The sequence below is a fragment of the Syngnathoides biaculeatus genome, chromosome 5 (genome assembly GCF_019802595.1).
Source record: "Syngnathoides biaculeatus isolate LvHL_M chromosome 5, ASM1980259v1, whole genome shotgun sequence".
In the NCBI taxonomy this organism is placed as follows: domain Eukaryota; kingdom Metazoa; phylum Chordata; class Actinopteri; order Syngnathiformes; family Syngnathidae; genus Syngnathoides; species Syngnathoides biaculeatus.
The window spans coordinates 19,410,906-19,437,261 of NC_084644.1; the positions used below are offsets into that span (position 1 = coordinate 19,410,906).

Sequence of the window (26,356 nt, forward strand, 5' to 3'; positions counted from 1 at the left end):
TGTAATCAAGCCAAGCAAAAAGGTCTCACATGCACATACTCACACTGAAGTTTAATTTGCATGCATCCTGCCTCATTACTCCCGCCGCCCCCACCACAAACACACACACACTCACTTGCCCCCCGACTCTGATGCACTTATGAGCAGGAGGGCTGTGTATCTCTCATCAGCAGTTACGTTCCAACGTAAGTTTACATCTTTGAATTTGAAAATTTGCACTACATAGTACCATATTGTTTAGAAACACACATTTTCACCCTAAATGACATTTAGCGGCAGTTCTTTAATAATCTTATGCAAGCCCATCTGCTTTTGTGTGAATCCTCGACAACAATGTCTCACATGTTCTGGATATCTCCATAACGTCACTATTGTAAAAGTTTTCTTGCCAACAGCTTCAAATTGTTTCAAAGACCCAGTTGGTGTTTTTGTATTTTATTTTTGTGTTATGTTAATTAAGGCCATGTGGCTGGCAGTGGTGTTTTCCATTCTATGTGTGATGGAGGCTATGGACTTTATGATCATCAAGTAATTCCCTTATGTACAGTGTAATTTTCAAAACAGCAAGAGTAATGAATGTGTGTGTGCGTATGTGTGTGTGCATGTGCATGTGTGTGTGTGTGTGTGTGTGTGTGTGTGTGTGTGTGTGTGTGTGTGTGTGTACAAACACGCTTGAATGTAGTAGTGATAGTAAAATGTCAAGTCTTGTAAAGCTGATGCATTTCCAAGGAGTTGTAGCTGGAGTTGTCTCCGTACGCATCTAGCCATTCATGAGATTCTATTTTGTACAACATCCCATTTATATTTAACACCAGCATCCACAGTGTGTATTGATGTACCTTGAAGGTAAAAAGACCATGGCACTACTTAGTGAGAGCCGTCTTTGCTTCTATTTACTAAGTGGCACTTTCTTCAGAACATTTGCCAACCCCTCCAACTGGCCATGATCTTACCTGCCAGTATCTCAACTACTTTACCTCCTAAAAGCAACAAAAGACCCTCGCGTGTTTTCTTCTTACTGCGGATTTTCGTTCCCATCCACCAAGACAGTTTAAGTACTCCTGACAGGCAAAAGGCAAATACCACCAAAATCAGGTACGAACTAAGGCCCTTATTAGAATCTACTGTATGTTTCTCAGATGAATTGCCACCTTGATGCCACATCTGTTCATACATACATAATAAAATTATCACACATCATACATTTCCATTCTAATCTACGCTGTACGCTAATCACAGCTAGGACATGTTAGAATTCATGTTAGAATTATATTTTGACATCAGTTTTTGTGTTTTCATAAGCAAATGAGAGTTTAACTGTAGCTTTGATTTCAGTTTTATGTAATTTTCAACCTGAGCTACATTTCCCCATGATGACACATTTTACATCAGATAAATTGCAATAAAATTAGATACACTATATACCACTGATTGATCTGATTAGGACGATGTATTGAGTCTAGCTTTAGATGATACACTCACAGAGACTGCTGTTTGGTGTTCTTGTGTTTTGGTTAAGGACTGTTTTTTTTGGCTGCTGTATGTGCAAGTGTATGTAACAGCAATGGAACAATGATGCTTCAAGCACACTCCCAGCAAATGCAAAAGAAGATGTCGCTAACCACACTGTCCTCCTGATGCAATTCCATAAAATTAGGAATGCAGCAGAAAGAAAATAAAAGGGAAGAGGAAAAAAGGAAAGAGTGGGAGCAAGAAAGATTGTGAGTGCCAACAATCGGTCCTGGTTTAATTTAATAGCAATTACATTTGATACGGTCGCGTAGAATTATTTAAGCTTATGCTTAAAATGCACACCAACCAAATGTACTAAAATCGTTTTTTTTTTTTTTTTTTTTGGGTAGTTCCCTGGTGGGAAAAAAGAGGAAAAATAGTTCCCTCCAGTGGTGAAATACAGTAGAACAACTGTTGTTCAAGTCAACATGAATAATGGAAGTTAAACTGAAAAAAAGAATAACACATTGACTTAACAGTGAGCATTAATCACAAGAGAAATGTTGCACGCAACCTTTTGTAGAGGGCAAAATGGTGAAAAACACGAGTTACTGTGAGAGACACCGCTAGCTCGATTCCCAGATTATGATTTCACTGTGTAACACAGGGAGAATTTTGCCTGAGGGCAGGACATCTGTATGTGTGTCCTTATAAACGGATAGTTCCTAGCATGCAAACCAACATTACCTTATTTGACCGCAGAGACACTCGTCCTCCACACCGAGCACAGAATTTCGTTTGGCAATATGAACAGAGGTGCCCACAGCCGTCAGCAAACTTGGTTTTGTGGCATATCCCACAGGTTGGGGCTTCGCTCTTCTGTTCCTGAGCCTCCCTTGTCTCATCGCCCATCTTTTTGACCTGGTCCTTGTATGACTCAAACTGCTGGTGCAATTTCCTGTGGGGCAGATAGGAGGACTCGTTAAACAGGTGCAATAATGACCGAGACACTGGGCTTAAGAGAGATGTCATTGCCTCCAGTTGGAGTCTTTTAGAAAATGTTGTTTATCTGTTTGTCTCTTTTAGTTTAATCCTGCATTTGTGCATTCAAAATGTTTTTTATACACAATATACACAAATTGAAATAATACCATTGTGACCACATTCTACATTAATCAGAGTTTAAAATGTATCCTACTTTCAAGTATCATAATGGTATAATTTTGTATTAATGATGATGATCTTTGCTAGGAAAAGATACAGTGTAAGTTTATACCACACGATCAGAAGCCTGATCACAACCCGCCCACACATTGTCACCAGGTGGGGAAAAACATCCAAGAGCCTTAACATAAAATACAAATGAGAGTAACACGACAGTTTGGGTCATGCAGGGCAGACAATGCATTCAGTGCTATACAGTACTTTGCTTCTGCCTAATTGCGGTACCATCTCGGTCCTTTAGGTGGCCTCCTACTGATACACAACATGTGATCGTTTGCAGGTGCCGCTAAACTCTTGACACGTCCTGAGAGGCTACTGAAAACACGCTGGCTCTTCACATACATTTTGTATGACACGGGAATTGAGTGTCTCCTTAGAAACTAAACACTGGCCTGACTTCATAATATGGTGATTAGAACTGGCTTCGTCCCACATATCTCCTGCAACATTCATTAGCGCTTGTGAATTATTGAGTAGCGCTATCCTTTTACCGCACGCAGGTCTGTGTTTGCGTGAAACGGGCTTTCTTTACCCTCAACCAGTGCTTTGGAGCCTAAGTATAGCAGCCGTCCACATTACCTGATGAGTAACTTGCCCATGCATGTGTGCGCACACTTTTTTTGTGCGTGCATGTGGCATCAAAACATGAGTGTGTGCCAACACCGTGTCCCTCGTTGCGGTATGGGATTAGAAGTGCCGCAGTTTTTGTGTGATAACCAAATAGAGATTAGTGTGTCGCCTTGTTCAACAGATCTCACTAAATCTCATTTGCTGACAGGAGGTCTGATAAAAGGGTGAAGATCCCAGTTAAACAGTTATGCAAGTTAAATAGCCACTGCCACAGAGGATCAGAAAAAGAGGACTACAAACAACCTTATTTAACTGCAACTCTATCTGCTATTTCAATCAAATGTTAAAGCAGTCAGCCTTGTATCAATGGGAAAGGTGCCTAGCGAGTCAGCACGTGAAACATAGCTAATGACGAATCTGCCCATCAACACGACCCCACTACCCAATCCCAACAACAGACACTTCATCCACAAATTAATTGTAATGTGATCGCCGAATATCATGCTCAGAAGAGATGCACGCAGTGTGGGATCAGTTCTCACTCAGTGACAGCTGAATTTCTGCGTAAGGTTGCAAAATCCACAGACTTATCAAAGTAGGAAAAGTAAAATGGGAAAAGTAGGAAACCTTCCACTTTCACAATTTTCATGAATAAACCAGGAAAATTTGAAGTCTGGGTCGATATATTTTTGTGACCAGATTTCTTTCAAATACAGAGTTAACTGGACTGGTAAAGCTCCAAATTGCGAGCTGCCGTTGTCTTGATTGTGTGTGTGTGTGTGTGTGTGTGTGTGTGTGTGTGGTGTGTGTGTGGTGTGTGTGTGTGTGTGTGTGTGTGTGTGTGTGTGTGCGGGCGTGCATGTGTATGCGTGTGTGTGTATGTGTGTGTGTTGCGAGCTAAAGTTTGATTTTCTCCTCTCAGGAGGGGTGGGGAAAAAAGTGAATAAAGCTGAATAAAGCTCAATTTTGCAGTAATGTTTGCGACAAAACAAGCTTGGATATGATACCTTCCCATTACATTATCTTCAATTTGCATTAGTTCCAATAATTCCCATGGCAAATTTCCAATTTGAAGTCGTTCCAAAATTCCCTGGATTAACACAAAATTGCCCGAAACTTTCAAGTCTTTGAAACCCTACCTGTGATTGACTGGCAATCATTTAGAGTGTAGCTTGTACTAAAGTGACTACTATTTGGTTGTCTTTTGCCTGAAGTCAGCTGGGATAGGCTGTAGCTTCCTGCGTAACTGAACAGAATAAGACTTATGGAAAATGGATGGATAGCTAGGTTTCTAAAATGTTGGTGACATTATTTAGCTACCTGAGCAAACTAAAATATTGTATTACATACACTTCTCATTATAATGCATTGAAGTTCTACAATACTTTACAATATAAATCTACCACAATAATCAATGTCAAATGAGTATGGTGAGTATAGATTTCATTAGAATGTGCAAGTGTACCTAATGGGTTTTCTCAAAAAAGCACAAAGTCAAAAAAGAGAAGCCAAATTAAGGTTGTTGGCCCACGGTGTCCAATAATTAGGGTGTACTTATTCAGTCAAACACCATCAAATATCAGTGAGACTGCCTTTGAGTGATCGTATGCTGCTCATTGTTGCTGTCATCATTATCAGAGCTCTCTTACCTCTGGGTTGTGCCCCAGCTGGGACACCCTGCCAGGAACCTGAGTCTCTTGTTTGCACATACGGCACAATATGTCGATAGCCCAGGTGAACTACACACTGCTATGAAGCTGAAGTTCCCTAATGGGATTAATAAAGTATTTATCAAACAGTTTGTGCTATTTGTCTACTCATCTAAAAAAAGATTCATCATATTCATGATGGAACATCAGCAATAATTTAGAACTGCTTCAATTACTACACATACACTAAATATAGTGTAGTAGATTGCTAGACTTCAACGTCATAGACACAATTCCACTGATTTAATAATCAGAATTATAACTAATTGTGTGTAATGCGGCATAGACACATGCGATTTTTCCATTCAGCTAAGGCGCGATTGTCAAAGATAAAATGTCCTTCTTTTGTGGATTCTTTGGTGATTTTCCTTTCTCCTCCTTGATCAATCATAAACATCAAATCATTATTATTATTATATATACTATTACCATATTTATTATTTAATGATCGCAATTCCTTACATTACACGTGGTAAAAATGATTTTTTGAGTGGGTCTCCCTAGTCCCTCACCACAATAAAAAATAACAAGGAGAAAAGTTTATGACAACTATCTAGTTACCAGATGAGTTACTGGTGAGTGTAGCGTTTTCTATTCCTTCTACCATTGGTCCTTCTACCACTTGTACTACTACTACTAGTCTTTCTTCAAAGTTGTATTTTTCTGCACTGTTCTATTGTTTTTATATTTTATGTTGTTGGTAACTTGACCTATGTTTTAGATGTTTTATATGTATATGGGCGGCACAGTGGATCAGCTGGTAAGCAATGGCCTCACAGTTCTGAGGTCCCGGGTTCAATCCTGGACCCGCCTGTGTGGAGTTTGCATGTTCTCCCCGTGCCTACGTGGGTTTTTTACGGGCACTCCAGTTTCCTCCCACATCCCAAAAACATCCAACATTAATTGGACAGTTTAAATCGCACCTAGGTGTGACTCTGAGTCCGGCTGTTTGTCTATATGTGCCCTGTGATTGGCTGAAAACCAGTTCAGGATGTTTCCCCGCCTCCTGCCCATTGACAGCTGGGATAGGCTACAGCACTCCCACGACCCTCGTGAGGATAAGCGGCTAAGAAAATGGATGGATGGATATTTGTATATAAAGTACAGCACTTTGTGTGCAGCCATGGCTGTTTTAAAGTGCTCTACAAATAAAGTCGAGTTGAGCTGAGAGTTTTTCGGGATCACACTTGAAGCAATTCAGATCATCAAACCAATTTTAATACTAGCTTACAAAGACAAGTAAATATCAAAAGCCACTTCCAAGCCTTTCTGAGCCTCACTTCCAAGCCTTTCTGAGCCTAAGTACGAAAAGAATAGCGCCCCCAACCCCTCCTTAAATCATTAGTTAAGTCATTAACCACAGTTTTGGGAACGTTGAATTCAATTTGACTGGCCACACTCTGGCATAATTCCTGCCTGATCTGTTGAGATCCAGAAAAGAAATTCATCATGACAGGATTCGTGCTCATCAGAGACAACTGGAGGCTTCACTATGATTGGTTAAAATAGGAGTGTTCATGACTAAACTATAACAAATACAATGGCAAAAAAATGACATCCATGGGATTCTTCCAAGAAAAAAATAGAGCTTTTTGGAAATCTAGTGTTATGGTAGGGTAAAAATAACACTATTTGATAAAAACAATATAATGCAATACCAGACATGATACTGGCTGTGGGATCTGTTTGGGGCTGCTTCTCTCATTCAGGACCTGGATGAATTACTATGATTAATGGAATACTAACTCAATACTGTCTTCCCAAAATCTCCTGCAGGCAAACATGGCCTCAAACTAAATCACTCTTGAGTGATGCAGGAGTATAATGACCTGCAAGTCCACCTCTCAATGACTCAAAAAAAAAATGAAGGTTTTGGATTGGTCAAATCAAAGTCCAAAATTAAACCCAAATGAGATGCTGTGGGTGACACGGTGGAGCAACTGGTTAGAGTGTATGCCTCACAGTCATGAAAATCCCAATCTCACCCGTGTGGAATTTGCAAGGTTTCCCCATGCCTGGATGATTTTCTCCAGGCACTCCGGTTTCCTCCCACATCACAAAAACATGCTTGGACTGGAAACTCTAAATTGCCACGAAGTGTGATTGTGAGTGCAACTGGTTGTTTGTTTCTATGTGCCATGCGATTGGCTGGCAACCATTTCAGGGTGCATCATGCCTCTTGCCCGATTACAGACGGGATTGACTCCACCGCTCCCGTGACCCTCGTGAGGATAAGCAGCTAAGAAAATGGATGGATGGACAGTTCAGGGTGTACCCCACCTCCTGGCCGAAGTTAGCTGGGTTAGGCTCCAGCACTTCCACGACCCTTGTAAGGAGAAGCGCCTCAGAAGATGGATAGATGAGATGGATGAGATGCTGTGGTATGTGATGTTAAAGAGGCAGTTCATAAGGGTCCAATATGACTGAGTTCAGACAATTATGCAAAGAACTTGCTTGATTTCAGTTATTGCTGCTAAGGGTGGTACAACCATATATTAGGTTAAGTGGGCAATTTATTTGTCATACGCAGCCAGATAACCCTTCACCAAAAAAAAAACAAAAAATCATCATTTTGTAACTGCATTTTTTTGTATTTAATTGGGCTGCCTTTGTGAGATATTAAAATGGGTTTGATGAAAAAAAAAGTATAAAAACAGCTCCTCCACTGCATAACGTGTCAAGTGTCACACCCAATCAAGTGTAGTTTAACATTTTTCAAAGCTTGCTTCACCAAGACATCGCTCACTCACTGACTCACTGACTCACTGACTCACTCACTCACTCACTCACTCACTCACTCACTCACTCACTCACTCACTCACTCACTCACTCACTCACTCACTCACTCACAGTACTGTGCTGTGTAGATTTGTATGGTTGTGACTGCTGAGACAATATCAAACTATGTCTGATCTATTACTTACGCGGCTGGCTCGGGCTCCTTGTCATTTTGGGACTTTTGCTGTGGCTGAAGAACATTATTTACCAGCTCAGAGATCCCACTAAAGGGAAACCACCTGTTCAAATAAGCAAATAAGCGTGACAGGTACAGCGCAGCAAGTCATCAAGTGAGAAAACAATCCATCCTGTGAGGTATTTTGAGAAGCAGGGGTATGATTTCCAGGAAGTGAACAATACTCAGGTACATTCAATAGAACCAGAGCAGAGAGAGAGAGAGAGAGAGAGAGAGAGGAGAGAGAGAGAGAGAGAGAGAGAGAGAGAGAGAACGCCAAAACATGGCAGAGAAGCAACCAGTGTCATAAAACTAGCAATAGTGGAAGAGAAATCCGGAAACAGAGGGAAAGCTGAAGCAAGAAAGCTCTACAGCCAGTGGAAATGAGAGCAGCCTCAAATGCTCAGCTCAGGGAAGGAGACACTATAGGGGTCATGTTTGTTCGACAAGATTGTATTAAGGTGCATCCACAGTAGAGAAACGCAGCATCTGGGTAGAACTAGTGCTTGTATTTCAAGGCTAGAACAGGCCTGTCCAGGTGCAGGCGACACACAGGGTGAAAAAAACAGCCGTTTGATGGGAGGGAAGGTTGTTAGATTTTACCAATAATGATAGAAAGAAAAAGGTACTGTCTTAAATGTCATGGAAGTCATCGGTTAAGCATAATTAAAAATTAAAGTACTTTTAGTCCTGCAGCTGCATTCCATGAATTTAGTGACAGTTCTTTGCTCTTTTCTGTTAGACACAGAGGGAAGTTTGATATGAAGGACATAACAACAAATGGCAGGAAGAAGTGTCAAGCCTAAAGCACTCTGGGTAGTGCAGTTTACTTACTGTGCTGACTGAGGCTTTGGTCCTTCTTTGATCCTAAAACATAAATCAAAAAAGGTGTGCAACTCAGTGCATAAAAAACACAAATGGATGAAGACAACATAAGCAACAAAATATAAAAATCTACTATAAAATGACAAATGAAAATAATATTACATATGATTCAGAGCATGGTCGGAAGAGACAATGATAATGGCAACGACAATACTGTATTGGGGTGAGGGTGATTTTGACAAACATGAAAACATTTATCTCGATGGGAACAAAATTCTAGCAGTATATCCCTTACTCACTACAGTGTGAATACATCAACTATATTTAGGTGGACCTGATTAACCAACAGCCCACCAATTAAGGGAAAACAACCCAAAGTATCCACCTTAGTCACGTCAGACCACAGCATGTAGTGACACAAATTAGCACAAACAAACAAATGAGTTGACAACAAACTAGAACCTGTATATCTCCTTGTAGAGCAAAAAAAAAAAAAACATAACATTGACAGTAATATTGTTATACAATGGTGAGTGACAAAATGCAAGAGAAGCAATACTGTAGTCCTGTTTACCCATCAGTTTTGCTGCTCTGTTTCCAGACGATCAAGTCCATATCTATCCTCTCGGTGTTCTCCTGGTGACCTACAGCGTTGTTCTTTATTGATCCCATCAGTCTCGTCTTACAAGCCTCATATTTATCTGACTGAGCCTACCCATGGCCAACGTGTCGACCGGACAGAAAGTGTGAAAATCTCCTCCAAAGCACGAGCCTCCGTGGATCCAGATCCCACATGTGCCATGTGCTCCACTGACCATGTGCACAGGTTAGTAAGGGAGCAGAGTATTATTTGCCAGGGGGCAGTAAAGTGAGTGAGTGTAAAATGTCACAAGTGAAACAGTTAGTATACTGCCTGCTGAGGAAGGTAGCACATAATATTGTATTTTTTTCTGTATGTTTTCACCCAGTTCTGACTATGTCTGATGCTACACTGCTCTCTTGTGGCCAGGTGATCTGCAAAACTTTAAGAAAAAATAAAAGAAAAGAAAATAAATTAACAAAATGCATGTATGTCAATGTTTTTATGTATACACTGAGTGGAAGACACCTGCTCAACCATGCAATCATCTATTCATAATATGGCTTCCCCATTAGAACTCATCCCAGGAAGGATGCTGGACTAATAAAGAGCAAAAAAAAAAAAAGAAACATTCACACGAACATACATAGTAGCCTTAAATGAAATCTTACATACATGTGTTGGATTGTGGGAGAAGGTGGAGAGAAAACCTTCTTGAGTGAGGTAGTACTCATCAGTGCACCACTGTGTTGAAATGATAAAATAAATGAGCTGTATTAAAAAAAAAAAATCCAATTTGAAATTTGATCCACACTACAAGAGGTACTAATAACAATATGCTTCTTGTTGTTGTTGAATACTGAAGTGACACGTTATTAGCGTAAGTATGCAGTACCAATGATTGGGGGGAGGGGAGGGGATTCATCTTTTGTCCTGTTCCCAGTTGAATTTGGGCAACAGTAGAGTAAAGTTAACCCTTTTGTTGACTATCCAGGAACATGGGCTTCACAGCACAATCACCCACTCCAGAAAAACAAAACACTGAATGACCTGTGGAAATGTAAAAAGTTCCTACAACAAACATAATTACATTTACATTGTGATCTTTCAGACTAAGATTATTTTCATGAGATTGAGGGTTGGACTCTGACAAGATGCCCTTTGTCACCGATTCTGTTCATAATTTCCATCCATCCATCCATCCATCCATCCTTCACTGCTTTTCCTCACGAGGGTCATGGGAGTGCTGGATCCTATCCCAGCTGTCTACAGGCAGGAGGCGAGGTATAGCCTCAACTGGTTGCCAGCCAATCGCAGGGCAGATCGAGACAAACAGCCACACTCACAATCACACCTAGGGGCAATTTAGACATTAATTGGACATGCTAAATTCTCCCCAGGTGTGATTGTGACTATTTGTCTCAATGTGCGCTGCTATTGGATGGCAACTAGTTTGCGGTGTACCCCACCTCCTGTCTATTGACATCTGGGATAGGATCCAGCACTCCCCACGACTGTTGTGAGGATAACTGGATAAGAAAATGGATGGATGGATGTTTCTGGGATGTGGGAGCAAACCAGAGTGCCCGGAGAAAATCAACATAGGCACAGGGAGAACATGCAAACTCCACACTGGCCTAACCCAAGACCTCATACCTGTGAGGCCAATGCTTTCTAGCTTTCAACCATCGTGCCACCTTCATGACTTCCATTGACAGAATTTCTAGGTGCAGCCGAGACATAGAGGGGTTCTGGTTTGGTTGCCTCAGAATTGCATCTCTGCTTTGTGCAGATGTGGTTCTATTGGCTTCATCAAGCCATGAGCTCCAACTCTCACTGGAGAGGTTCACAGCTGAGTGTGAAGGGGCTGGGATGAGAATCTGAGACCATGGTCCTCAGTCAGAAAAGGATGGCATGCCCTCTCAAGGTCAGGGATAAAATCCTGCCCTGATTGGAGGAGGTCAGGTATATTAGGGTCTTGCTCAAGCAGATCAGTTCAGCAGTGATGTGGGCTTTGTATCAGTCCATTGTGAAGAAGCAGATAAGCTCTCAATTTACCGGTCGATCTATGTTCCTACCGTCACCTATGCTCACGAGCTGTGGGTCGTGACCGAAAGAACATGATCCTCCGCAAAGTGTCTGGGCTCTCTTTTCAGATAGGTTGAGCAGCTCGGTCATCCCAAATGGGCTCAGAGTAGAGTCGCTGCTGCTCCACTTTGAGAGGAAATAGATGACGTGCCTCTGGGATCTGATTAGTATGCTTCTTGGACGCCAGGCATGTCCCATTGGGAGGAGATCCCAGAGATGTCTCAGGACAAGCTGGAGCGTCTGTGTCTCTCGGCTATCTTGAAAATGCCTCGGGAACCCCTGGGAAGAAGTGGATGAAGTGACTGGGGAGAGGGTGGTGTGGGCTTCCCTGCTAAAGTGACTGCCCCCGGAATCCGATATCAGATGAGTGGATGAGAATGGATGCATGGATAGATGGATGGATGGAAAAGAATAAGTAAGCCAAGTAAATGTGGATTATCTACGAATTATACATTTTTGATGCATATAAAATTCACCAGGCGTAATAGTGGATGACTGGTTACCACATCCACTTCACAGTTCTGAGGACTTGCGTTCAATTCCTGCCTTGCCTGTGTGGGAATTGCATGTTCTCCCCGAGCCTACGTTGTTTTTTTTCTGGCCACTCCGGTTTTCTCCCACATCCCAAAAACATGCATAGCAGTTTGACCGAAAACTCTAAATTGTCCGTCGATATGAACGTGAGTGGGAATGTTTTGGGGTTTTTTTTGGACTTGTGATTGGCCAGCACCCACTTCAGGGTGTAACCCGCCTCATCCTGCAGTTATCAGGGATAGGCTCCTGTATACTCCCGACACGAGCGAGCATAAGCGGTGTAGAAATGGAAAGATCGATGAATGGATGGATACAATTCACCAGAGGGGAAAAAAGTAGAAAGAGCACTCACACGCGTTCCTCTTTACTGGTATATATAATCTCTCTGCCTCTCACCTATAAACTACTGCTTCACAGGAACATTGATGTGACAGCTCTAAGAGCTGTGAATCATCACATTTTCCCACTGCTCAGACAAGGTCGGCACCATGTCACATGCACATCAGCAGACCCAACAACTTCTGATTGGCAGTGCAAAGAGAAGGGAGATTGCTAGCCTGAGATGTGGCACATGGGTAACTTTCACTATTTGATGACATTAAAAAAATAATAATGGGAAAATTTGTAGACATTTTTTAAATGGTCTTTTTTTCCCTGCAGAATAAGGTGCAAGAAAGCACAAAGGGCCACTTTGTTTGCATTACACAAACCACTTCTGATCATTGAAGATATTGACAGCAGCCTCATCTTCCATGCGCCAGCATTGCCTGACGTACTCTTATACTGAAGCTTTACATTTAAAACAACTCTCAAGTCTCTTGTCAGGTGCCCCACTCCGCCTGCCCGTTCTTCCAACAAATAAGGGATAGTTTCCCATCCTCAGTCTGGGCTGGGACCGGCTGCATCACGGGTCCTGCGGGTGTGGTGGGCTTCCTGGTCTCCTTGTGGAGGGCAGCTTGGGGCATCCCTCACCGTGGGACATGTCCTGTCCACAGGGTTGCTCTCTGGCAGATCCTTGGTGCCAGTTTCCGTCCTCGATTGATTGGGTGAGGTCTTTCGCATCCTAGTTGCGGTCACAAGGACATTTCTGTCAATCTTTGTGCATGTATAATGAAATGAATTCATTTACATGTGTCCGAAGGCACGCTCCCCTGGGCTTCTGGGATGGGCGTGGGACCATTCACTTATTGCGACAAATAACTCATGTACCAACTCGGGCTCTTTCCCTGCCAGAGAGCTAACATTCCATTTCCCTAGAGCTAGTTTCTGTAGCTGGGGATCGGATCGCCAAGGTCCTGCCTTTGACCACCGCCCAGCTCACATTGCACCCGACCTCTATGGCCCCTCTAACAGGTGGTGAGCCCATGGGAAGGGGGACCCATGTTACTCTTTTGGGTTGTGCCCGGCCGAGGGCCACCAGGCACTCGGCTTTGAGCCCCACCTCCAGGCTAGGCTCCTCTTGAGAGGGGTTGGACTCTATTCTACTCTGGAGTTGCCCACGAGGAGTGACGCTGAGCAGGTGTGGGTATACTTATTGCCCCCGGCTTGGGGGCTGTACGTTGGGGTTTATCCCAGTAGATGAGAAGGTAGCCTCCTTCCACCTGCAGGTCGTGTCATCAGACTTGCCACCGCATGTCTTGGACACTCGGGTGAAGCGAGTCAACTGATCACCACTTGGTGGTGAGTTGGCTGAGATGTTGGGGGAAGATGCCAGTCCGACATAGCAGGCCCAAACGTGTTGAGGTTTCTGCTGGGAAAGGTTGACAGATTCCCCTGCGTCTCAGGAGGTGGGAGCAGTGCACCATCAACACTGTTTATAATGGTGATGGGGCGCTGCTGACCTCAACTGGTGATGTTGTGAGTCGGTGGGGAGAATACTTCAAAGAACTCCTCAATTCCACCAACACGCCTTCCCATGAGGAAGCTGAGGATGTGTGCTCTGAGGCAGGCTCTTCTATCTCTGGGGCTGAGGTCAGCGAGATGGTTAAAAAGCTCCTTGGTGGCAGGGCCCATGGGTGGATGAGATTCGCCCGGAGTTCCTCAAGACGATGGATGTTGTTGGGCTGTCCTGGTTGACACTTCTCTGCAACATCACGTGGACATCGGGGACAGTGCCTCTGGATTTGCAGACTGGGGTTGTGGTCCCACGTTTTAAGAAGGGTGACCGGAGGGTGTGTGCCAACTTCAGGGGGATCACACTGCTCAGCCTCCCTGGTAAGGTCTATTCAGAGGTACTGGAGAGTAGGGTCCATTGGGAAGTCGAATCTTGGATTCAGGAGGAGCAATGTGGTTTTCATCCTGGCTATGGAACACTGGACCAGCTCTACACCCTTGGCAGGATCCCCGAGGGTGCATGGGAGTTCGCCCAACCAGTCTACATGTGTTTTGTGGACTTGGAGAAGGCTATTGACCGTGTACCTCGGGGAGTCCTGTGGGGGGTTCTTTGGGAGAATGGGGTACCGAACCCCCGAATCCGAGCTGTTGGGTCCCAGTACGACCACTGTCAGAGTTTGGTCCACATTTCCGGAAGTAAGTCGGACTCGTTTCAGGCGAGAGTTAGACTGCACCAAGGCTGCCCTTTGTCACCGATTTTGTTCATAACTTTTATGGACAGAATCTCTAGGCACAGCCGAGGTGTAGAGTGTGTTTGGTTTGTTGCCCTCAGCGTAGCATCTCTACTCTTTGCAGGTGATGTGGTTCTGTTGGCTTCATCAAGCCGTGATCTTCACGGGTCCACTGATCTCTCACTGCAGCAGTTTGCAGCTGAGTGTGAAGCGGCTGGGATGAGAATCAGCGCCTCTAAATTTGAGACCATGGTCCTCAGTCGCAAAAGGGTGGCGTGCCCTCTCCGGGTTGGGGATGAGATCCTGCCCCAAGTGGAGGAGTTCAAGTATCTTGGGGTCTTGTTCCCAGTATCTTGGGGTCTTGTTCCCAAGTGAGGGAAGAATTAAGTGAGAGATCAACAGACTGATCGGTGCAACGTGTCTGCAATGATGCGAACTTTGTATTGTTCCATTGTGATAAAGAGGGTGCTAAGTCGAAAGGCGAAGCTCTCAATTTACCAGTCGATCTACGTTCCTACCCTCACATATGGGCACGAGCTGTGGGTAGTGACTGAAAGAATAAGATCCCGGATACAAGCAGCCAAAATGAGTTTCCTCCGCAGGGTGTCCGGGCTCTCCCTTAGAGATAGGGTGAGAAGCTCAGTCATCCGGGAGGGGCTCAGTGTCCAGCTGCTGCTCCTCCACATTGAGAGGAACCAGATAAGGTGGCTGGGGCATCTGATTCGGATGCCTCCCGGACAACTCCCTGGTGAGGTGTTCTGGGCATGTCCCACTTGAAAGAGACCCTGGGGACGACCCAGGGCACGCTGGAGAGATTATGTGTCGCGGCTGGCTTAGGAAAGCCACTGGAAGAAGTGGCTGGGGAAAGGGAAGTGTGGGTATCCCTCCTGAAGCTACTTCCCCCGCGACCTAACCCGGAGAAGCGGTAGATGGATGGATGGATGGATAGCTCATATATTGAATTGCTTGTGAATACCCCCACTTATATTCTTCATCCATCCATCCATTCATTTTCTTAGCCGCTTATCCTCACAAGGGTCACGGAAGTGCTGGAGCCTATCCCAGCTGTCAACAGGCAGGAGGCAAGGAACCCTGAAATGGTTGTCAGCCAATCGCAGGGCACAAGGAGACAGACAACAGTCTCACTAACAATAACACCTTATACCAATTTAGAGTCAATGCATGTTTTGGGGATGTAGAAGAAAATAGGAGTGCCCAGAGACAACCCACGCTAGCACGGGGAGAACATGCAAACTCCACACAGGCGGGGCCAGGAGGACCACAGAACGCTTTACAGCTGTGGCACTGTGCTGCCCTGCTTATATTCTCATTCTATAGATTTCTATAATTCACTAAGTCAGTCCCACCACAACCCTGTTGTGTAGCCGGGTGCACGATCCTTGTTTTAAATGCTTTTTCTCAAGTCTTTGTCCTGTCCTATCTTGTCCAGTTCTTCCTTCATAGGGTGTAGCGCTACAGTGTCACGCAACATCCATATTTAATATTTATTTGTTGGGGTTATGGAATGATTGACTTTTCTTATTCTATTTACAGTTAACATTTTGTTTTCGTCTATTTTTTGCTCTTTTTTTTTACCCCTCTGGAAATGTAGTTTTGTTCGACTGATTGACTCAATCAAACTTCATTTAAAATACAAAGAAATCACAGTGGAAGCTCAAAAACTCCACTGCGACCCAGTAAAACCTGTTCCAGCATAAAGAGGATATGGGTTTACTATCATGCTTGCTCTAACAGCCGAACAAAACACAAAACAAGAAAAAGAAACAAGTCTTTAACATTTTGTTTTTGTCTATTTTTTGCTCTTTATTTACCCCTCTGGAAATGTAGTTTTGTTCGACTGATTGACTCAATAAAACTTCATTTAGAATACAAAGAAATCACAGTGGAAGCTCAACAACTCCACTGTGACCTAATAAAACCTGTTCCAGCATCAAGAGGATCTAGGTTTACTATCATGCTTGCTCTAACAGCCGAACAAAACCCAAAACAAGAAAAGAAACAAGTCTCAACATAATGTGGTTTAGTGCTGCACTCCAGCCATGCAAAGCACATCCAGGCAAAATTTGTGATGCACTTTTTTGTGCTGGATCTGATTGTGCAAGTATACCTAATGTTGTGAACGTTACGTTTTTATACAGTGAAGTAACAAAAAAGATTAGCCACAGCTAATTATTGCAAAACCTCTAAAATCCCTTAAAGTATCTTATTTACATTTTAAAACAAATACTACAATGCAAGTTCATCTTGTCATTAACAGCAGACAATCTGTGATAAAGGATCTCATGCCTAAGGCAGTGAACCCTCAAAAGCCCTCCGCGTCCACCACAGATCGAGTGATAATTGGATCATAAGGGAGTAATCTGGCTCAGTGGGTAAATACCAAGTACATACATCATTAACATAGAGCCAGACAGACAGTGATGTCAGGAGATCAGGTTAATGATAGCCTGAAATCATTTTGAGGCCAGTGACCAACAGGGAAACGTGTCACTGAAATCTGATGGAATATTAATGTAATGTTGACAAATGGGAAATCAGTATGGATTACATGATGATACTTTTGCAAAGTTCCCTGTAAAACTGTCTTTAAAATATGAAATAAATTTAAATACTAGTGAAGCCTCAAAACACACCAAAATTTCGGGGGGAAAAAATACGCCTCGAAAGTCACACAAAAACTTGGGGGTTGAAATTGTCTAACACAGGGATGGGCAAACTATGCCCCATGGGCCACATCCGACCCGTTGATCATTTCAATCCAGACCGCCAAAGATTGGTAAAGAATTGCCCAAATCCTACCAAAATTATGACTACATTCACTGGACCATTTCTGTCATACTGACTGGTTCTGGCAGGTTGTGTTGTAATGGCCAATAGTTCTACCAGGTGGTAGGTCCAGTGATACAGTGAGTTGACTGGCTAATCTGTTTCTACTCTGCTTCAGCTCTGAACACTTCAACTACCAGGAGTAGACCACAGAGAAGAGAATTCAATATGAATACTGAGAAGTGATTCTGCTACTTTAGGAAGTAAGTCAAGTGATACATTAATTTTCCCAACAGAGCAAACAAATTACAATTATTAACAGGTTTATAGCATTTTTCTGCAAAGCATGATTGCATGCTGATGATATGAAGGTTCATCACCCAAACATTCATAAACATTTAACAATCCACATAAATTGCAAATAGATGAATTGTGGACTGAAAGGGCTTGGGAGGTGATTGTTGAATCAACAATGCACAGTGATGGTACAATGCCTTAAAGGTGTAGAGAAACACACACAATTTCACTATTGCCACACATTTTATTTTCCTTTGTAAAAGGTGTATTTTTTGTTGTTTTTCTTTTATTTACACATAAATATTGTTTTATTTGTATGTTAAGTACACAATGCCTTGTGCGTCATCTCGACGTGCCCTGTCATAAATCGGTCATAGAGGTTAAGGACTGTCTCACTGAAGTACTTACCATACTTATCTACTTCTTCTTCTTTTTCTTTTGACTTGTCCCATTAGAGGTCGCCACAGCGTGTCATCTTTTTCCATCTAAGCCTATCTCATGCATCCTCCTCTCAAACAACCAGTGTCCTTATGTCCTCCCTCACAACATCCATCAACCTTTTCTTGTCTCTTCCTCTCGCTCTTTAGTCTGGCAGCTCCTTCCTCAGGACCCTTCTACCAACATACTCACTCTCTTGCCTCTGAACATGTCCAAACCATCGAAGTCTGCTCTCTCTAACCTTGTCTTCAAAACATCCAACTTTGGCTGTACCTCTACTGAGCACATTTCTAATCCTATCCAACCTGTTCACACCAAGCGAGAACCTCAGCATCTTCATTTCTGCTACCTCAGGTTCTGCTTCCTGTTGTTTCGACAGAGCCACCGTTTCTAATCCATACATCATGGCCGGGCTCACCACTGTTTTAGAAACTTGGCCCTTCATCCTGGCGGATACTCTTCTGTCACATGGAACACATGACACCTTCCGCCAACTGTTCCACCCCCCTTGGACCCGTTTCTTCACTTCCTTACCACACTCTCCATTGCTCTGTATTTTTGACCCAAGTATTTGAAGTCGTCCACCTTCACTATCTCTTCTCCCTGGACCTTCACTCTTCCTCCTCCGCCCCTCTCATTCACGCACATATATTCTGTTTTACTTCGGCTAATCTTCATTCCTCTCCTCTCCAGTGCGTACCTCCATCTTTCTAACTGTTCTTCCGCCTGTCCCCTGCTTTTACTGCAGATCACAATATAATCTGCGAACATGATGGCCCAAGTCCAATGTCGTGTCAGCCTATTCATTACTACCGCAAAGAGGAAGGGGCTCAACGCGGAACCCTGAAGCGGACCCACCTCCACCTTAAATTCTTCTGAAACACAAACGGTAGTGACCTATAATAGCGGAGGTAGATGCACGCAGATGGAATATATTTTGTGCAGACAGTGTAATCTGAAAGAGGATACGGACTGTAAGGTTGTGGTGGGAGAGAGTGTAGCTCGACTGCATCGGATGGTGGTATGTAGGATGACTCTGGTAGTGGGTAGGAAGACCAAGAAGACAGAGGTAGAGCAGAGAATCAGATGGTGGAAGTTGAGAAAGGAGGAATGTTGTTTGGCCTTCCAACCTGGAGTAAATGTCGTCATATGCCTCTTGTTCAGCTTTCGCCACCTCTACCTTTTCCCCACGACGCATCTCAATTTATTCCTTACGCCTCTCCTCAGTTCTCTCCTTGTCCCACTTTTTTTTCGCTGATCTCTTACCTTGGATGACATCTTGTATTTTGGGGTTCCACCACGAAGTGTCCTTCTCCCCTTTCCTACCAGAAGACACCCAAAGTACTCTCCTGCCTGCCTCTCTGAATACCTTGGCAGTAGTATTCCAGTCTTCTGGGATCTCTTCCTGTGTAGGTCACTTTATCATACTTATCTTAGGTAATATTTACAATGAAAAATGAGAACTTGTAGTCTGCAGTGTGAGCTGGTTTAATGCGCTGCATGGCTGACGTCACGTTAGTAAGTGCTTCTCCCCGGCTTCAATCACCCACAGCTTTGCCAGTTAAACAGTTGACGTAATCTTGTCACTTTTTCTTGTTCTTCACATCATAATTAGATGGTAGGAGCAATGGTGTGTATATGTGTTTGTACACCCCCGATATCAAACAGCCACTTATTTCACATTTTCATAAATGCAAGCACAAATGCAAGAACACACATAGTTGCCTTCATGGAGCACAATCAGCATCTATCTATTTATCTACTGGATTTCTATTTGTCAGTTAAGAGTCTTTAGAGAAGCGTACTGGGAATAGAGTGCTTGTTTATGTTTAGGTACTTACTCTAATGTGTTGTCATGTCAATCCCACACAAGCTTTCTGCTTCAACACTAATATATAAGTTATTGGTTCATGTTGATGTAACTGTAACTTGTGTGGTGTACATTACCACCAAATAATGGGTACAGTTAAGATGTTTTTGTTTTGTTTTATTTTGCTTTGTAGTGGATAAATGATCTCCCTTCCACTTGGCAGCTACTGTTTAGAGAATTGCCACAAAAAAAAACTAACACCAAACATTGATGCACGGGCAAAAAAAAAAAAAAAAAAAAAAATTAAAAAAGTGATCAATAAAATAACCCAGTTCCCATTATAATTAAAGCTAACTACTAACACTACACCTTTTTTTGTTGTTTATTTTTCAGATGTTAGCATCTCCTTGTGTCTTGGCCCGCCTGTCAAATTTTAAATGTCAATCTGGCCACAAAGAATGCAGCCCTATGGGGGCACAAACCAGTGCAATCTGTAGGCCGGTCCCAAGCCCGGATAAATGCAGAGGGTTGCGTCAGGAAGGGCATCCGGCGTAAAAACTGTGCCAAACAAATATGAGCGTTCATCTAAAGAATCCCATACCGGATCGGTCGTGGCCCGGGTTAACAACACCCGCCCCCGGCACTGCTAACCTGCAGGGCGTCGGTGGAAATTCAGCTACTGTGGGTCGAAAACAAAGAAGAGGAGGAAACCGGATCCAGCGTCAGAAGAAAAAGAGGAATGCACAGAGCCTACAACTGAGTGTAGGGACTTTGAATGTTGGGACTATGACAGGAAAAGCTCAGGAGTTGGTTGACATGATGATTAGGAGAAAGGTTGATATTCTGTGCATCCAAGAGAGCAGGTGGAAAGGTAGTAAGGCTAGAAGTTTGGGAGCAGGGTTTAAATTATTCTACCACGGAGTAGATGGGAAGAGAAAGGGAGTAGGGGTTATTTTAAAGGAAGAGCTGGCTAAGAATGTCTTGGAGGTGAAAAGAGTATCAGATCGAGTGATGAGACTAAAATTTGAAATTGAGGGTGTTATGTAATTGTGGTTAGCGGCTATGCACCACAGGTAGGATGTGACCTAGAGTTGAAAGAGAAATTCTGGAAGGAACTAGATGAAGTAGTTCTGAGCATCCCAGACAGCGAGAGAGTTGTGATTGGTGCAGATTGTAATGGACATATTGTAAAGGAAACAGGGACGATGAAGAAGTGATGGGTAAGTACAGCATCCAGGAAAGGAACTTTGAAGGGCAGATGGTGGTGGACTTTGCAAAAAGGATGGAGATGGCTGTAGTGAACACTTATTTCCAAAAGAGGGAGGAACATATAGTGACCTACAAGAGCGGCGGTAGAACCACGCAGGTAGATTATATTTTGTGCAGACGATGTAATCTGAAGGAGGTTACTGACTGTAAAGTAGTGGTAGGGGAGAGTGTAGCTCGACAGCATAGGATGGTAGTATGTAGGATGATTCTGGTGGTGGGTAGGAAGATTAAGAAGACCAAGGTAGAGCAGAGAACCAGGTGGTGGAAGCTGAGAAAGGAAGAATGTTGTGCGGCCTTCCGGAAAGAGGTGAGACAGGCTCTCGATGGACAACCGAAGCTCCCGGAAGACTGGACGACGACAGCCAAGGTGATCAGAGAGACAGGCAGGAGAGTACTTGGTGTGTCATCTGGTAGGAAAGGGGAGAAGGAGACTTGGTGGTGGAACCCCAAAATACAGGGAGTCATACAAGGAAAGAGATTAGCGAAGAAGAAGTGGGATACTGAGAGGACTGAGGAGAGGCGAAAGGAGTACATCGAGATGCGACATAGGGCAAAGGTAGAGGTGGCAAAGGCTAAACAAGAGGCATATGAAGACATGTACACCAGGTTGGACACGAAAGAAGAGAAAAGGATCTCTACAGGTTGGCCAGACAGAGGGATAGAGATGGGAAGGATGTGCAGAAGGTTAGGGTGATTAAGGATAGAGATGGAAATGTGTTGACTGGTGCCGGTAGTGTGCTAAATAGATGGAAAGAATACTTTGAGAAGTTGATGAATGAAGAAAATGAGAGAGAAGGAAGAGTTGAAGAGGCAAGAGTGAAGGACCAGGAAGTGGAAATGATTACTAAGGGGGAAGTCAGAAAGGCACTACAAAGGATGAAAACTGGAAAGGCAGTTGGTCCTGATGACATAGCGGTAGAGGTATGGAAGCAATTTGGAGAGATGGCTGTGGAGTTTTTGACCAACTTATTCAACAGAATACTAGCGGGCGAAAAATGCCTGAAGAATGGAGGAAAAGTGTTCTAGTTCCCATTTTTAAGAACAAAGGGGATGTTCAGAGCTGTGGGAACTATAGAGGAATAAAGTTGATGAGCCACACAATGAAGTTATGGGAAAGAGTAGTGGAGGCTAGACTCAGGACAGAAGTAAGTATCTGCAAGCAACAGTATGGTTTCATGCCTAGAAAGAGTACCACAGATGCATTATTTGCCTTGAGGATGCTCGTGGAAAAGTACAGAGAAGGTCAGAAGGAGCTACATTGTGTCTTTGTGGATCTAGAGAAAGCCTATGACAGAGTACCAAGAGAGGAACTGTGGTACTGCATGCGTAAGTCTGGTGTGGCAGAGAAGTATGTTAAAATAGTACAGGACATGTATGATGGCAGCAGAACAATGGTGAGGTGTGCCTTAGGTGTGACAGAAGAATTTAAGGTGGAGGTGGGACTGCATCAGGGATCAGCTCTGAGCCCCTTCCTTTTGCAGTGGTAATGGATAGGCTGACAGATGAGGTTAGACTGGAATCCCCTTGGACCATGATGTTCGCAGATGATATTGTCATATGCAGTGAAAGCAGGGAGCATGCAGAGGAACAATTGGAAAGATGGAGACATGCACTGGAAAGTAGAGGAATGAAGATTAGCCGAAGTAAAACAGAATATATGTGCGTGAATGAGAAAAGTAGAGGGGGAAGAGTGAGGCTACAGGGAGAAGAGATAGCGAGGGTGGACGACTTCAAATACTTGGGGTCAACAATACAGAGCAATGGAGAGTGTGGTCAGGAAGTGAAGAAACGGGTCCAAGCAGGTTGGAACAGCTGGCGAAAGGTGTCTGGTGTGTTATGTGACAGAAGAGTGTCTGCTAGGATGAAGGGCAAAGTTTACAAAACAGTGGTGAGGCCGGCCATGATGTACGGATTAGAGACGGTGGCACTGAAGAAACAACAGGAAGCTGAACTGGAGGTGGCAGAAATGAAGATGTTGAGGTTCTCGCTCGGAGTGACCAGGTTGGATAGGATTAGAAATGAGCTCATTAAGGGACAGCCAAAGCTGGATGTTTTGGAGACAAGATTCGAGAGAACAGACTTCGATGGTTTGGACATGTTCAGAGGCGAGAGAGTGAGTATATTGGTAGAAGGATGCTGAGGATGGAGCTGCCAGGCAAAAGAGTGAGAGGAAGACCAAAGAGAAGGTTTATGGATGTGGTGAGGGAAGACATGAGGGCAGTTGGGGTTAGAGAGGAAGATGCAGGAGATAGGCTAAGATGGCAAAAGATGACACGCTGTGGCGACCCCTAACGGGACAAGCCGAAAGGAAAAGAAGAAGAATCTGGCCACAAAGCCAAAATCTTTGTCCACCCCCACTTCTGGCTGTTATGCATCATAGTGGTATTACTCCACGTCAGATTTGCAGTAGCCAGAAGAACGGCATTAAAAACGACATCCAAAGGTTTGAGCAGTTCGCCAAAAATATTAAAGAGGCATGTCTTTCATGGCAGCATGACTGACTCACAAGCATCTCTAAAGGAAGCACATTTGTGGCATGATTCATTTTTTTAGCTATATGGGTACTTAGCATTGTAATTTTAGTGTCAACAGCAGTGCGCTACTTTCTTAATGTTGTAAACGTTAACATTATCTTAAACCTAAAGATGACCACTTCATTAGAATAAGCACACAGGTTGTGTGTGTTAATGTTACGTTTAACCAGTGATATGAAGAGAAGATAAAGAAGCTAAATATACTGTAGCGGGCAGGCTTAGCGACATCCCTACAGGGCAATTAATTCGCCATGGGTAACGTTCCTGTCAAAGATAGTGCTTGTACGTTGAAAATAAAGCAGAACACTGACTTTCATGAGTTTTATTTCTTTCGTCAAAGAATGTACTATTAATCCACTATAGTTGGAAAATCTTGCCTAGAAAAGGCTATTCCCAATTTTAATGCTGTGACTGTAATTGATTGTGCATAGTTTTCAATTGTACTAAATAAAGGCCAGAGTATCACCTTCATTTTCATTTCAAATAAACATGCGATGAATGCTGTACAAGATGCAAATGTTATTAAAAGTTAACTTTCCTATTCTCTTCCATTTAGTTCGCACATACTTTAATCACTTTAAAATGGAAGCTAATGATGGTTATGTAAGCATCTTGCTGGTGCCATAATCTGAAATTTAAATATGATCTGAATCTGACGAGTAGACTCATGGTAAAAAGAATCAGTGACCAGTCGACTACAAAAATCATTTGTGGCAGCCGTAATAGCAGCACAACAATTCTTTACAATAAGTGTCAAATTTTCTAGTCTGCCTCATACATGCAGGAAATCACTATACATTTTTAAACATTACTTGAGGATAAATGGATAGAAATCATTTAGTTAACCCACCCTCCCCTGCCCCCCGTCCATTCCCAACAAATAAAATAAATGAAAAAAAAATGAAAATAGAGGTTAAAAACTCAAGTCATACATGCTTAATGCTCTGTATGGTAGACATAAGTGGTACTTCTACTCTTTACAGGCCGTGCTGTAAACTTCCTCCAGCGCAAGGAGCTGTTCAAAGGGGGTGGCAAGAGGCACCGTTGGGTGGTTAGTGCCTTGGAAAACAAAACTGGATCTGTACAGCAAACTCATCAGAAGAGGTAACATAAAACTACACAAGTCAGACCTCCTGACCAAGGACTAACATTCAGAATGTTGAACAGGAGCTGGCAACGCCAGGTTTTATGCACAACAGGGAAGTAGTTAATCTGTTGCCATATATAACTAAAATCCATCTGTTTCCTTAGATTACTTGCCAGGTTTCAAAACAGCTCCTTCATGTCTCCCTCTTCGATCCATATCTTTTTACTCAGCAGCTCACACATTCAGAAGTCCATTTCCTCACCAAGACTTGGGAAACACTGATGAGGGAACTGGTACAAAATTAAAGTGTCATTGACAACAAAATGTACATTTTAAAATAGGTATTGTTATATAAACTACATATAATATTGATCACTTTGATGAAATACAAGTCGGAAAAAGTGAGCTGGGTGTGTTTTATAAAAGTGCACAGCTGCAAAAGAATGACTCGACATCACACTGGCGGCCACATTGTCTGCAACGTCATCTCCACGCAAAACTCTGGGGCAGTCGCCATTGAAAACATGCTGTGCCAAATGCAATGGCAGATGAACAAGACCAATTTTCGGATTTTTCTGACGCAACTTCTGAGACTGAAGCTCTTTTTGAGGAAGAGAACATCTCAGAAGCGAGTGAAGTGACCGGGGCCATTTTACCATATCGTTTTAAGCCATATTTAGACGATATGTGGATGACTTCTCCACTAAGAACAGACTCCCCAACAGAGTGGGCACACGAGGGATCCAGTGAAATATTCAATATGACTGGCCCATAATTGTTTGATTTCCTAACCCTTTTACAAGTCTTCTGTATGTAGCGTACTCATGAGGACCCGCGCCAGTGTGACGGTCTGAGGGATCCCGGTGCTGCAAAGTCTCTTTGTGAGTAATGTGCATGTGCGTATAATAATGTGCATGTGCGTATATTTTGTAAACTTCCGACCAGTCTGACACATCCCCATCCGTGCTTCAACATGTGCCATTCGACAACTTGTCGTTGAGTGTTCATGTTCGCTCTGGACATCTCAGAAAGATGAACACAGCGAACGTACATATAAGTGTCTATCTTTCTTATCAACTTGGTTTTAAGGTTAGGTTAGGGTTAGGTTATAACATATGTTACGTACCTCTATGTGGAAGAAGGGGAACTATGAGACCGGGAGATCTCCCAGTAAGTACCCAGAGTTCCCCTGTTAGTAACGCATGCACATTCATCACAAGGAGACTTTTAAGCACGGGGGGAACGCTCAGACCGTCACACCAGGTGAAGTAAATACGTCAGGTATGACACTGGTGCCCTGTGGGGAGGAGAGCTCCTTTCTCCTCCCCCAACCCGGTGCGAATGCACGTGGCCGCCCACCTCCCAACCCGACCCACTTCCGTGTTGGGGAAAATGGCAATCTGCGGGCATCGACATATTGAGCACCCCTGACATACGTACTTTATTAAGTTATTATGACGTGGATCTTTTGTTACGTTTTGAGAGAAGGATTACGCCGTCGGACGTGGATTTCTACAATGTTCTTACAAGGACGAGGATGTCTGTCGACGGAGCTTTTTATTAATACTGCTGCTTTCGGACAAGTACACATGTGAGTATATGTTGTTTGCTAAACTGTCTTTGTACTTCTATTTT

The 26,356-nt window shown here is 43.3% G+C and overlaps 1 protein-coding gene across 2 annotated transcripts in view; it reads right to left on the minus strand.

Moving 5' to 3' along the window:
* Positions 1-26,356, minus strand: part of rims2a (regulating synaptic membrane exocytosis 2a) — a 198,934-nt gene that overhangs the window by 149,646 nt on the left and 22,932 nt on the right. Inside the window, exons 1-5 of one of the 2 annotated variants that reach the window (XM_061819311.1) lie at positions 9,449-9,572; positions 9,308-9,377; positions 8,743-8,775; positions 7,880-7,972; positions 2,200-2,410 (exon numbers count right to left, since the gene is read on the minus strand). In XM_061819311.1, coding sequence (XP_061675295.1) covers positions 2,200-2,410; positions 7,880-7,972; positions 8,743-8,775; positions 9,308-9,377; positions 9,449-9,551 — 510 coding nt within the window. In that variant the 5' untranslated portion in view covers positions 9,552-9,572. Of the gene's footprint in view, positions 1-2,199; positions 2,411-7,879; positions 7,973-8,742; positions 8,776-9,307; positions 9,378-9,448; positions 9,573-26,356 lie in introns of those variants that run through there. The other variant, XM_061819308.1, reaches the window with a different exon arrangement.